The following is a 12794-nucleotide window of genomic DNA, read 5'->3' as shown; positions in this document are numbered from 1 at the left end:
TCAGGAGGATGGAGCCAGGCTCTTCTCGGTGACAACCAATGACAGGACAAGGGGCAATGGGTGCAAACTGGAACACAGGAGGTTCCATTTAAATATGAGAAGAAACTTCTTCATGGTGAGGGTGCCAGAGCCTGGCCCAGGCTGCCCAGGGAGGTTGTGGAGTCTCCTTCTCTGCAGACATTCCAACCCGCCTGGACACCTTCCTGTGTAACCTCATCTGGGTGTTCCTGCTCCGGCGGGGGGATTGGGCTGGATGAGCTTTCGAGGTCCCTTCCAATCCCCGACATTGGTTCTGTGGTTCCGTGGCACAGCGCCCACCGGGCTGCAGCCGGCGCTGCTCCCACAGCAGGACCCCGGGCCCGCTCCCGTTTCCCGCGCGGCCTGAGGCGCGGGCCTCGCGCCGCCGCCAACCTCGCGCGGCCCGCCTGCAGAAGTATCGCGAGACGCGCGCGGGGCGGGGCCGGCGGGAGGGGCGGGGCCGCGCGGCGTTTGGGGCGGTGGGGCCGCCCCCCGGCCCCCCCGGCTCAGGGTCCCGCCGCGCGCAAGATGGACGCGGGCCCCGCGGAGCCGTGCAGCTCCGCCGAGCAGCCGTGCACCTCCGCCGCGGCCTCTGCGCAGGAGCCCGGCGCCGAGGAGGTACCGCTCCGGGGGCGGGCGGGGGGACCCGGCGGGCGGTGGAGCCTCTGCGAACGATCGTGCCTGGCCCCGCTGCCGCCTCCTACAGCCGCGCCGCCCTGGCCCCGAGGCCGCCGCCCGGCCCTGAGGCCGCCCGGGCCGCTGGCAGCGCGCCCGCCCCTCTGCCGCAGCCTGTGGGAGCCCGGCCGGGCCAGAGCCGGGGCCCGGCCCACGCGGCGGCCCTGCAGGCCGGACACAACCCCCGCCCCACCCCTGTCTGCCCTTCAGCCACCGCCGCCCGTACGGTCCGGGTGCCCCGTTCCCCGCCGCGCAGCCTGGGCACGGCCGTCGTGGCCCTTCAGCCCGGGCTCCGGTGCCGTGCAGCCGGCTGTGCCCCCCGCAGCCCGTGCGCTCCGGCACGGCCCGGCCGCTGGTGCCCCCCGCGCTGCTGCCTGCCCTGGCCCGGGTGAGGCTGCCCGGGCGGGCCGGGGGCAGCGGGAGCCGGGGAGCCCCTGGGGGTGAGGGCCCGGAGCGGCTGAACCGCCTGTCCCAGCCCTGGCGCTTCGGAGCTTCAGCCTTCGCTCTGCCCACTGAACTGCCGCCCCGGGGCAGGACAAACCCCGCAGCGGAGCACAGGCTGCCAGCCTCCTCCCTTTAGTTTGGTGGTTTTTGTTGTTTATTTGTTTGCTCGTTTGTTTTTTTTTTTAAAAAGACTACAGGCTAAGATATGAGGAATGTAGAAACTGACATATTCGGGTATCCTTGGAAACAGAATGAGATTTAACCTGAAGAATGAAGCTTATAGAAACTTAGTAAGAAGGTTGACCGTGTGCCATATCTTTGCTGTTAGAGAAAATTGCAGAAATACTTATGCAATCAGAATTATAATTCAAATTGATGAAAGTCAATTTTTGCTTGAAAAGAGCACTTGATTCTTTATTTCATTGTTTGTCTATGCAAACAGCTACGAGATACAGTACAGTGTAATTCTGAACATTACCTGATTGTTCAGGGGAAAAAGTTTCTGTATTGGATACAACTTATTCTGCAAAATTTTATGCATGTCAACTGTTAAAAAGTTCATACTAAAAGTTTGGAAAATGCCTGCCTGGAGAAGTAATTTGAAAGCAGTGAGTAGTTTTGAATATTATCAACATTGTGCTACTCTGCCATACTGGTCAATATATTTCTTAAAGGAGGAAAAAAGAAAATGGATTTTGCTGTTTGAGCTTTAATTCAGGCTGTGGAATTTCATTTCACGTGTGGCCACAGGTCTGTTACACAGCTATACAGTTATATGCTCAGCATAATAATGGCATATAGTGCAACCTGATGTGCTCTGTTCCCCTCTCACTGGATTACTGCACTATAAAGAGTCTTTCTTGTTGCAGAAGTACCACGACAGTGTCTTAATTTAATGAGTATTCGGAATGTATTTCCACTCTGAGTTAAACACAAAAGGAGTCCTTTTAATTATTCTTAATGCGTCTGCTTAAAGCACAGGTTACATGAGTGAAGTCAACTAAAGCAGCAACGATTCTTATTCCCTGTCGTTTATTAGGTGTTCACTTGACCTGCCCAATGACACTGGTTTTCAGGGGCCGCTCTTATCTCAGGTTTAATCTGTAATGGAAAACTTATCTAGGGTAGAGGCAGATTGTTACCAGCTAGCTCCCTGGGTTAAAAACAAAAGTACTTTTTTTTTTTTCTGGTTAATTTTTTGCACGGAGGCTTCTGCTGATCCTGCTGTTCCCTGTTAAGTCAGCCCTCTGAGTGATGAAGATGCACTGTGTCAAGTTTGTAGGGTAAAACTCTCACAGACTTGATGAAATATTTTGTGGTTCTGTGTTGTATTAAGTACATGGTTCAACTGGTAGCAAGGGAGAAGTATTCTTATATCAAAATGTAATAGTTGTCAAGGTATAGATTTTTATAACTAAGAACATTATGCAGAAGCAAGTTTGGATATGATGTTTATCCCTACTACCCAACTAGCTCGGAATAGTCATTTAGTGAAACTACAGCATATTCTTTTCCCCTGTAAATTGTGAGGAAGAGAAAGGGTATTGGGATGCATGTGTCTTGAGTTGTCTCTTTCATCAACTTTTTATAGTCTTCTGTTCATTATTTCTAATATTTCGAGGCATCAGTTTTCGACAGAAACACTGCAGTGAGGAATAGGGGGCAAGGAGGCTTTCCTCTGGGAAGGTGAGGTGTAGGATTTGATTTCATGGTGCTGTGGCTGCAGTAACTTTACACGTCAGTTCATTTATTTCTTTAACTCAGAGTGCGTTATTCACAAATACTTATTTCTGAATAAACTGAATTTGTATGCCACCATAAGTTTTTCTAGTGAAATCTGAGTAACAACAGACATTAGACCCATCTGCCTTGGGGCTTAGAAAGATAATATTGTTACATTTTACTTGGAAAACATGTACTTAAAAGGGATTCTTATAATATTGAGTTGTTCTACTTTGTCCAGGAGGAACTTCATACTTACCTGAGGTAGACAGACAACTTTTTTCTACAACAGTAGAAACAACTTTGCTACAACAGTAGCACATATCTATGTAATTTATTTCTAGGGGAAATGAGTGAGACATCTGAAATGGCCTACTGTCAATTTTGTTTTCCTCTAAGGAGGAGTATTTTGTCACTAATAACAAGGATTTGGCCTGATATTAGTATTGACAGTCTCTCTTGCTGGAGTGTATGGTATATAGGAATATAATGGAGGTGTGAATATACACATATTGCTCTTTGGCATGTTGGTGTAGTAGTCCCCTCCTAACATTGCTTTCTGATTGAAGAAGCTGTAAGTGAATAGAACATTTCTGTTTGCAACATAGTAATTTGGCCTCGCAAAGCCAAACTCATGCATTTATAAAAATAAATTGTCAAATAACTTTGTTATATACTTGGTACTGTTCACCTTTGCAGAGGATTATGCCTTTGGGCCAAAATTTGCATTTGAAGCATGATCTCTGTGGAAGATTAAACTTCATCCTCTTTTAGTGCTTTCTTTCAATGCTTTCAACTTGGATCCTATTTGTAGAGATAAGCATGAGGATGAGGGAGATCTTCAACTTAGATTTTATCTGTTCACACCTCCACTTTAGTTTCGTCATGGATATAAGGTTCTGCTTTGGGTGAAAGAATATGATTAATGCAGTCACTTCATTTTGAAATAATTATTTTTAAACAGCAGCATGCTTATTTTGCAGCGTGTAGGTTCATTCAGTTTGCTGTATATTTGCTTTAGTACATAAAGAAGCCGATATTTATAAAGTGTTTAAAATTTGAATTCCAGAAAAATGATCCCCCGTTTCAACTCAAACTTCCTCCAAAGGCAGCTAGACCTGAAAAAGAAGTTGACCCAGAATATGAAGAGAAGATGGTAAGTGTTTTCATGGCAAAATATAGTGCAGCTTTTTATGACATTTGTTGTTTACTTGAACTAGATCAACACAGTTACAAGGAGTTATTGCAGACTGGATGTGTCAGAAAAGAAAAACGAAGCAAGATTCCTTTAAATGTCTAGTCCAGTGTGGTGTTTCCCACAGTGGCTAACCATAGATATTTAGTGAAGACAATGAGAACAGAGGAAGCAGAGAGTGATAGTTCTGTTAAATATTGCCCCACTCTTCTGAGTGTTTTTGTCTGCATGATTTCTGGAGTTGAAAGCTGTGGGTTTTATACTCAATACTTGTCAGTGGATTTTTTTTTTTTCCCTCATGAATTTTCTGCTTGCTTTTTTCCCCCCATGTAGGTTTAGTTGCCCACACCCTCCTCTGGAAAGGAATTTCTATTCAATTGTATTTTATATTTAGAACTCTCCCCTTTTGGTTTTGAATCTGTCTTGTGCTAGTTTTGTTTGATGACCCCTTGAGCCGTGTCAGAGGCATCCTTAAGTTACTTTTTGGAGTACTGAAGCTGCCAGTTTCTCATCATATAAAAATATAAAGGTTTTAAATGTTGATATGCCACATAATATATGTGCCATAACAGTGCGAAAGAGGGTCTGCCCGTGACACAAATGAAGGGAGCTTGTAGTGCTGGAGAGGACAGGTAACAGGGTAACTTGTCTGTTACAAAGAGGCAGAAACCAGGAGGACATTGCAAGACTTGTTCTTGAATGACACTTCTAGTAAGTTCTTGGTTGAAGCTGGTCTCTGTGTCTTGCTGCATTTTTCTTAAAAGCTTTAATGCGAAATAGATGCCTAAAATTACAGTAGAGTCTGAAAGGTTAGGATACCATAGAAGCAAAGGAAGAATATTGCTGTTAGACATAGAAAAATTGATACATACTTATATGAATACTTAATTCTTAGCCAAAGAGAAGACAAAGTAAATCTGTTTGTTGAAAGCAGAGTTAAATAAATAAATAAACTTGATTTCACAGCAATACATGGGTAATTTGCATCTTTCCTAAATCAGAATGTTAGTTCAGTTCTAAATAGATCTCAAAAAACCTTCTTTTGATCAATTGTGCAGTCGTGAGCGAGACCTTTACTATTTATCAAGGCATGCTGCTTACACCCAGCCAATAATTTTGCAGGCAAAAAAGTATATTGTGGCATTCAGTATAGAACCTTACCAGTTATGATTAGGTTGCCAAAACCATCATGTATTATTAGTTTAATACAAATCCTCTGAATGGATTTACTCTTATCCTATTGGAGCATAAACATCCATGTCTTTACTCCCCCTTTTCGATATTTATTTTCCTAAAAGTTTTACTTGATATTTACAGTTTATTTGGTTTTCAAGTTATCTACTCAAATGATCCAGTAATGAATGCAAGGGATAATAGTAATTTTTTTCTAGGAGATCTAGTAAAGAGGTTTGTTTGCTGTAAGTGGTTCGCTATTAAAGAAATGCATTGCCCTCACGTGGCAAGATCGTGCATTGCACGTCAGGGTCGTTTTTATTGCCTTTTTCTTTGGTTTGTGTGATTGCTGTTAGAGCACTTTTACTTGCACGTAAATTACCTTCAGAAAAGCATTCTGTTTTTTGTATATTTCTTAGAAAAGTTGTCTTACAGAACTACAATTTCACTTCTGTAGTTTATATCAAGATATATAAATGAGATCACAATAAAATTGCTTTAAGTGGTACTGTGTTACATGGTGCTTAGAAATGTCATAGAGAAACTGATAACAATAGCATTCTGACAGATAGCATTTGATTTTTATAATATTTTTCTTCATTATGTAACATGTATTTTAAATGTAGAGAAGGATGTACATCTTGCTGTGTTTGTATAGCGAAGTGCATATGCCTCATTGAGATGGCAAAACTGAAATGGTAGAAATTTGAAATCTGACAGCAAAATTCACAAACTTGACTGAAAGCAGCATTGAGCTGGTGCATCTATTACTTTAGTCATACTTCTAAAAGCAGAGCTACCATGTTGTTGTCTTGGATCAAATCCTGATAGCCTTGAAGCTGATGGAAGTTTCGCTACTGACTTGAGCAAGGTTAGGATTTCATCCTTTCCTATAAGTCAGAACCTTAGTGTTTTCTTTATCTTTTACAGACAATACTTTAAAACATCCCTTCACAGTTGCTGGTGTGACATGCAGACTTAAACAATCTGTACAAGTAAACTGTTTGGGATTTGTTTCACTACTCTTTGAGTTTCGAATGGGGATGAGTTGCTGGGATGAGGTTATCAAGTCCTCCCATGTCTTCTAGATTGCTGTGGATCATGAAGGATCATTTGAACCACCACATGTTACAGTTGGCTGCTCTAAAGCAATTCATGCTTAGCTGTGAGCTGAAGCAGCTTGAGCTATTTCATGATGCTTGTAGCCCTCTGAGTTGGCTAACAGTATGCAAATGGTGTTGTCAGTCTTTCTTCATAAAAATGCTCTCGGGAGTGTCTAAATTTTCTTAATAAAAATACATTTTTAATGGAAAAAAGTTATTGATTTTTCTTTTTTTAATTCTCTCCCCACTTTGGAAAATAGAAATCAGATCGAGCAAAAAGATTTGAATTCCTCCTGAAGCAGACAGAACTTTTTGCACATTTTATTCAGCCTGCAGCACAAAAATCACCCACATCTCCATTGAAAGTCAAGCTGGGACGGCCACGGATGAAGAAAGATGAAAAACAGACTTTGATTTCAGCTGGGGAGTATGTTTTATTTTTATTTCTGACTTCTTATGCTTTCAAACTAATTATGTGTTTTAACATACCTGTTTAGTTAGCAGCATAGAAATTGTGCTTGAACTAAGTCCCGAACTTTTCCTGTTAATGGTGTATGATAATTTTTGTAAAAGCTGGTTGGTGTATGCATGCTCATCCATGAACATTATTCTGACCTTTTAAAGTAAATTCCCTGATTCTTGCACCTCACCATGCTTTGGTCCATATTGTGGAGTGATTTTGGAGCATATGAATTGGGTTTCTTTTGCATGACCCTGAACTAGAAGATGCACTCCAGAAATGCACCTGATGTGCTCCAGCTGCTAGTGGACATGTCAGTGGGACAGTGAAGCTAGAGCAAGGTGAAACAAGACAACATAGACATCGTGTGGGTGGTGGATCCTCAGCACCAGTTGCCTCACTCCACCAGTCTGTGTATACTAGTCAGTAACGCAGGCATAGCCTGCATGTTGTGTTTCTGAGGGGTCTTGTCATAACAAGCAACTAGTTTTTGGAACCTTTACGAAATTGCATTTTCTGATTGATAATTTTTTGAAATTTATTTTTAATTGAATATGTGACTCTTCTGAGTGGTATAGTCATCAAGTAATTGATTTTAAGGCCACTACTGATGCGTGTGTTGTATTTTTGTGTTCCTCATTAAAAAGTACCTTAGAGAACTCACAATACTTGTTGTCACAGTGTAGTTATGGCTCTGGAGGAGGGGGCTTCATGTCAGCCATTCTAATTAAAGCTGAAATGAAGCATAAGGAATAACTTATTAACAGCATATGATTTTGGTCAGGGTACCAGATCGTGCACATTATAGATCAGTCATTGTTTCTGTTGTGATTTGTCTCTTGATTTTTATAGTCAGTGTTTTGAAATTATTTCATATGAACAGGAATCTTCAATTCTTTCTTCAGTTATCGCCACAGGCGCACAGAACAAGAAGAAGATGAAGAACTGTTGTCAGAGAGTCGAAAAACATCTAATGTGTGTATTCGATTTGAGGAGTCACCTTCATGTAAGTATCGTATTGGCAGTTTTCTGCTTGCTTTGATGTAATTAAAAGCTGAGCAGATCGCAATTAAAATTTTCTACTTAGAATTATTATTTTTCTACTTAGAGGAATCTTACATTTACAGATGTGAAAGGAGGAACACTAAGAGATTATCAGGTTAGAGGTTTGAACTGGATGATCTCATTGTATGAAAATGGTGTTAATGGCATTCTGGCAGATGAAATGGTAAGCAGTAATCTTTTGGAATTTTTGTGGTAATTATTGAGCAAAATTCAACATTAAAGTGCCTATAGTTTTTAACGTATATGCGTCATTCTACAACAGTTAGATTTTTCACAACTGGAATTGTAATGTAATGAAAGAAATTGTATTGCAAGCATTTGCTGTGCAGTTTGCTCTAAACAACTTAAGTGGCAGAATTACATAGTGGGAAAATTGTTTGAAACTATTTCTGTATGGCATTTAATTTCAGTAGATTCCTTTTCCCCCCTTCTTTGTCAATGCAGGGTCTTGGTAAGACTCTGCAAACAATAGCGTTGTTAGGCTATCTGAAGCATTACCGAAACATTCCTGGGCCGCACATGGTCCTGGTTCCAAAATCGACTTTGCACAATTGGATGAATGAATTCAAACGCTGGGTTCCATCACTACGTGCTGTTTGCCTTATTGGAGATAAAGATGCCAGAGTAAGTGCTCTACATTTCAAAGTTATATATATTATTTGTCAAAAACTAGCATTTGGGGATGTGGAATTCTCTCTAAGCTACTTAATGACAATATTTTTTAGTAATCTTTAACTATACTAACATTGAAAATGCCAAATGATATGCTTGTAGCTATGAGGAAAAATTGCAAATCAGTAGGTGAAATAATAGTATGGGATCAAAGTACAGCTGACTTACCTCTTTTACTGTTGTCTTCCTCTTTGGTTTTTGTGCCTATTTTTTGGTTGTGATCTCTTCTGTGTTTATGTTGTGACAGTGTTTATTCATTTTTCTTCTTTTTTTGCCCTCACTTTGTTACCTCTTTCTTTACCTTCTTCAGGTGACTTCTCCCACTCTCTACTTTTGTCTAGTGTCCATGCCTTGCCTTGTAACTAGGATTCAGTTGTAGAGCTTTTCATCTTTCACAGTGAAGGCCTTAAAGTAGATGTAGGATGGTCTTCTAACTTAAGGAGGGTCAACGAGCTGGATGTTCCTGTGAGTTCTGTGGCTCCTCATATATAATGCGTAACTGCCTGTTACTGCTCAAGGGTACGAAGGCTCTACAGAGGGATCTGGACTGGCTGGATCGTTGGGCTGAGGCCAGTTGTATCAGGTACAAAAAGGCCAAGTGGTGGGTCCTGCACTTTGGTCGCAACAACCCCAGGCAGCGCTACAGGCTCAGGGAAGAGTGGCTGGAAAGCCCCCTGGTGGAAAAGAATCTGGGGATGTTGGTCGACAGCAGCTGAACATGAGCCAGCAGTGTGCCCAGGTGGCCAAAAAGGGCAACAGCATTCTGGCTTGTATCAGGAATAGTGTGGCCAGCAGGACTGGGGTAGTGACCATCCCCCTGTACTCAGTGCTGGTGAGGCTGCACCTCAAATCCTGTGTTCAGTTTTGGGCCCCTCACTACAAGAAAGACATCGAGATGCTGGAGCGAGTTCAGAAAAGGGCAGTGAAGCTGGTTGAGGGGTCTGGAGCACAAGTCTGATGAACAGCTGAGGGAACTGGGGTTGTTTTCCCAAGTAGTAAGTGATAGGACAAGAGGAAATGGCCTCAAGTTGCACCAGGTGTGGTTTAGATTGGATATTAGGAAAAAATGTATTCGCTAGAAGGGTTATGAAGCACTGGAACAGGCTGCCCAGGAAAGTGGTCGAGTCACCATCCCTGGAGGTGTTTAAAAGACATGTAGCTGTGGTGCTTAGGGACATGGTGTAGAGGTGGACTTGGCAATGTTAAATTAACAATTGGACTTGATCTTAAGGGTCGTTTCCAACCTAAATTCTCTCATTCTGTGAGAGGAGCTACTGGTTCTGTGGGTAATTTGGACAGGGCTATAGTCTTGGATTTGACTGTACTGCTCTTTGCAGATTGTTTTAATTTGAAGTCTGATAATATTTGTACCACAGTGTGTTTGTTGCTAGTTACCTGGAATGAAAATAAGATTGTGTTGAAGGGAAGAGTAAATATTTTATTTTGAATAAGAGAAAATTTGTGTTTTGCCTAGCCGCAGATGATGATCTGTCTGTGCCTAAGGTACGAAGGATTGAAAGCTTTTGTTACAGTAACTTTCAGTTGCTGAAAATATGTTTCAGATTCTTCTTTTGTATGTTAGCTTAGTGCATCAGTAATGTTGGCAGAGATAGGTTTCACTGAATTCCATGTATGTTGTTCACATTTATAAATGTTTATTAATTCATCTGTTCTTCTTTAGGCTGCTTTTATCCGTGATGTTATGATGCCTGGTGAATGGGATGTTTGTGTTACATCATATGAAATGGTAATCAAAGAGAAATCAGTCTTCAAAAAATTTAACTGGAGGTACCTGGTGATTGATGAAGCTCACAGAATAAAGAATGAGAAGTCTAAGGTAAATTCAAAATTATTGGATACTTTGAAGAGAGTTTGACACAACAGATTCCATCTGATTTTAGCAGATTTTGTTAGGTGTAGTGGGTTTGGGTGGTAAATATGGATTTCATAGGTAGCTCACTCTTTAAATTTAATTGACATTGTTTTCAGGTATCAGAAAATGATGAAAATTCATTATGATTAAATGTACATGATGATGATGATGATAACTATTTGTTGTATTTCTAGCTGTCAGAGATTGTACGGGAGTTCAAGACGACAAATCGGTTGCTGCTTACAGGAACTCCTTTACAGAATAACCTCCACGAGCTGTGGGCGTTGCTCAATTTTCTTTTACCTGATGTCTTCAATTCTGCAGATGTAAGTTGAGGTTTGGAAGTACAGTCTTGTTCTTGTTGTTTTGATTCCCAGGCTGCTTTCTGCAGAAGAGAAGAATGACCAGTCTAGTAAGAGACATATGATGTGGAAGGCCTGGATTCAGCAGAAGCTCTGTGCCTTACCTAACTGTAGACTACATTTTTGCTCTGCCTAGTTAAACCAGTGCATTCTGTGCAGATAAAGCCTCAGGCCAGTAATAGCAAATGCCATACTCTGAATAGATAAAGAATTATGCAAAGTGGAACAAAATTTGGGAAAGCAATGCAGAATTAAGAACCTGATGCTTCCAAATAGGCATAAGCCTTTTCTTTTTTTTTTTTGTTTGGAATTTGAGTATTTTTTCTCCTCTTTTACTGTTAGTGTTTTCTTGTACTTTTATTGCTTGCTTCCCTTATTTTTGCTCTGTTGTCCGTTTTATTTACTTAAGGATTCTTTTTTTTTTCTTTGCCTTCCTGCCCCATCATTACTTGGACACTGTAGTGATGAGCATGGAAAACCATTGTAAATTAAGCAGAGTAATAGTATTTTGTGGAGTTACTCAGTTGACTTGAATGTTACAACATGCTGTGGAGCTGCCACAGAATTGCAGACTGATTTATCTTTCACTCCAAGTTATTTGTCTCAGGATTTATGCCACTCTCAGCTGGAATGAAAGAGAGTCAATATGTGTCTGTTAAAACTACAGATGATAAACTGTTCACACCAATCGTGCTGTTTCTCACCACAGGATTTTGACTCATGGTTTGACACTAAGAATTGTCTGGGTGATCAGAAACTTGTAGAAAGACTTCATGCTGTAAGTAAATAAAGCTGTAATCATATGTCATTGTTAGCATACATAGTGTAAAAAACAAAACCAGATTATTTTCCCCTTCATTTCAAAGTTGAGAAGATGAATGTGAAGGTACTTAGTTACAGAAATGCCCAGAAGAGTGTTCATGAGTTAAATATTGGAACTTACTATTATGGATACTGCTTTTTGTAACATTACTGTTTGAAGCAGACAAAAATCTATACATAAAACGTGAAAATGGAGAATTTTGAGGTCTTTTTGAAACCGTTTGTTATTGTGGTTAGTATACTGATACACATGCCAGGCTAGTCTCAGTAAAGGCATGCCTTTACCTGTGTTTTACTGTGCATGAGATAAGACATTTCTCATCACATACAAAACAAATCGGAAGGAAGTGCAAGATATATTGCTTATCTTTGAAATGGTGGTATATTTTATATATGCTGCTAGTGGAAATGAGACAGAGCTTATATTAAAAGGTAATAAATAGATTTTATAAGCTTATGGGTCTTTATATAGTGTTAAATATTTATGTGTGAACTTAGCTTGTTAGTGCACAACTTCATTTTGCAGAGTTTTCTGAAGGAGTTGCTATGACAGCAGTAGATATCGGTTGGTTCTGAATAAATATCAGATAACTGAGTCTGTTAATTTTGTATTTGAGGCAATCAATTTTATAAATTTATCTCTGGAAAAACTCCTAATTTGTGTAGGTTTTGAAGCCATTTTTATTACGTCGCATAAAAGCTGAAGTAGAAAAGAGTTTGCCTCCAAAGAAGGAAGTAAAAATTTATCTTGGGCTCAGCAAAATGCAGAGGGAATGGTAAGTTATTTACATCACTGTAAGATTCTTTTCTGATAAAGAACACTACAGCTCTTCACACTTTTTTTTCTTCTAGTAGTTGCATATTGAGACAGTCAGATGGAGTAGTGTATTTGTAGCTGTCATTGGGGCTTTTTTTAAAGTTGCCCAATTTACAAAGAGCTCAGGAAGGATAGTGAAAAGGGTTGAGAGCAAGAAAACAAACTTCTTTCCTTATTTTTATTTGAAAGAACATATGCCAAGTTTTCTCCTTTGGTCCAAGTATATATGCACCAGTAAAAGTCTGAACTGAAATTAAAATAAAACCTTGAGGAGCCACATACCCAGAAGAGATGTGAGAAAAGGAGCCAGGTCAGCGCAGCAATTTGAGTCAAATCATATCTTTAATCTACTTCGTAGTCCTATAACAGAAGTGTAGGAGAACCTGTAAATGA

At 40.8% G+C, this 12794-nt stretch overlaps 1 protein-coding gene across 1 annotated transcript in view; it reads left to right on the top strand.

The window, feature by feature from the left end:
- Window positions 1–504: 504 nt before the first annotated feature.
- The window catches only part of SMARCA1 (SWI/SNF related, matrix associated, actin dependent regulator of chromatin, subfamily a, member 1), a 33128-nt gene continuing 20838 nt past the window's right edge, over window positions 505–12794 (top strand). The window contains exons 1-10 of the mRNA XM_065643094.1: window positions 505–636; window positions 3929–4015; window positions 6591–6757; window positions 7696–7796; window positions 7918–8018; window positions 8300–8479; window positions 10209–10364; window positions 10595–10726; window positions 11472–11540; window positions 12251–12360. Of these exons, the coding sequence (XP_065499166.1) occupies window positions 547–636; window positions 3929–4015; window positions 6591–6757; window positions 7696–7796; window positions 7918–8018; window positions 8300–8479; window positions 10209–10364; window positions 10595–10726; window positions 11472–11540; window positions 12251–12360 (1193 nt within the window). The 5' untranslated portion in view covers window positions 505–546. The remainder of the gene's footprint in view (window positions 637–3928; window positions 4016–6590; window positions 6758–7695; window positions 7797–7917; window positions 8019–8299; window positions 8480–10208; window positions 10365–10594; window positions 10727–11471; window positions 11541–12250; window positions 12361–12794) is intronic.

The sequence above is a fragment of the Caloenas nicobarica genome, chromosome 12, assembly GCF_036013445.1.
Source record: "Caloenas nicobarica isolate bCalNic1 chromosome 12, bCalNic1.hap1, whole genome shotgun sequence".
Taxonomy (NCBI): domain Eukaryota; kingdom Metazoa; phylum Chordata; class Aves; order Columbiformes; family Columbidae; genus Caloenas; species Caloenas nicobarica.
Note: the sequence above shows the minus strand (reverse complement) of the source record. Positions and strands in the feature narration are given on the sequence as shown.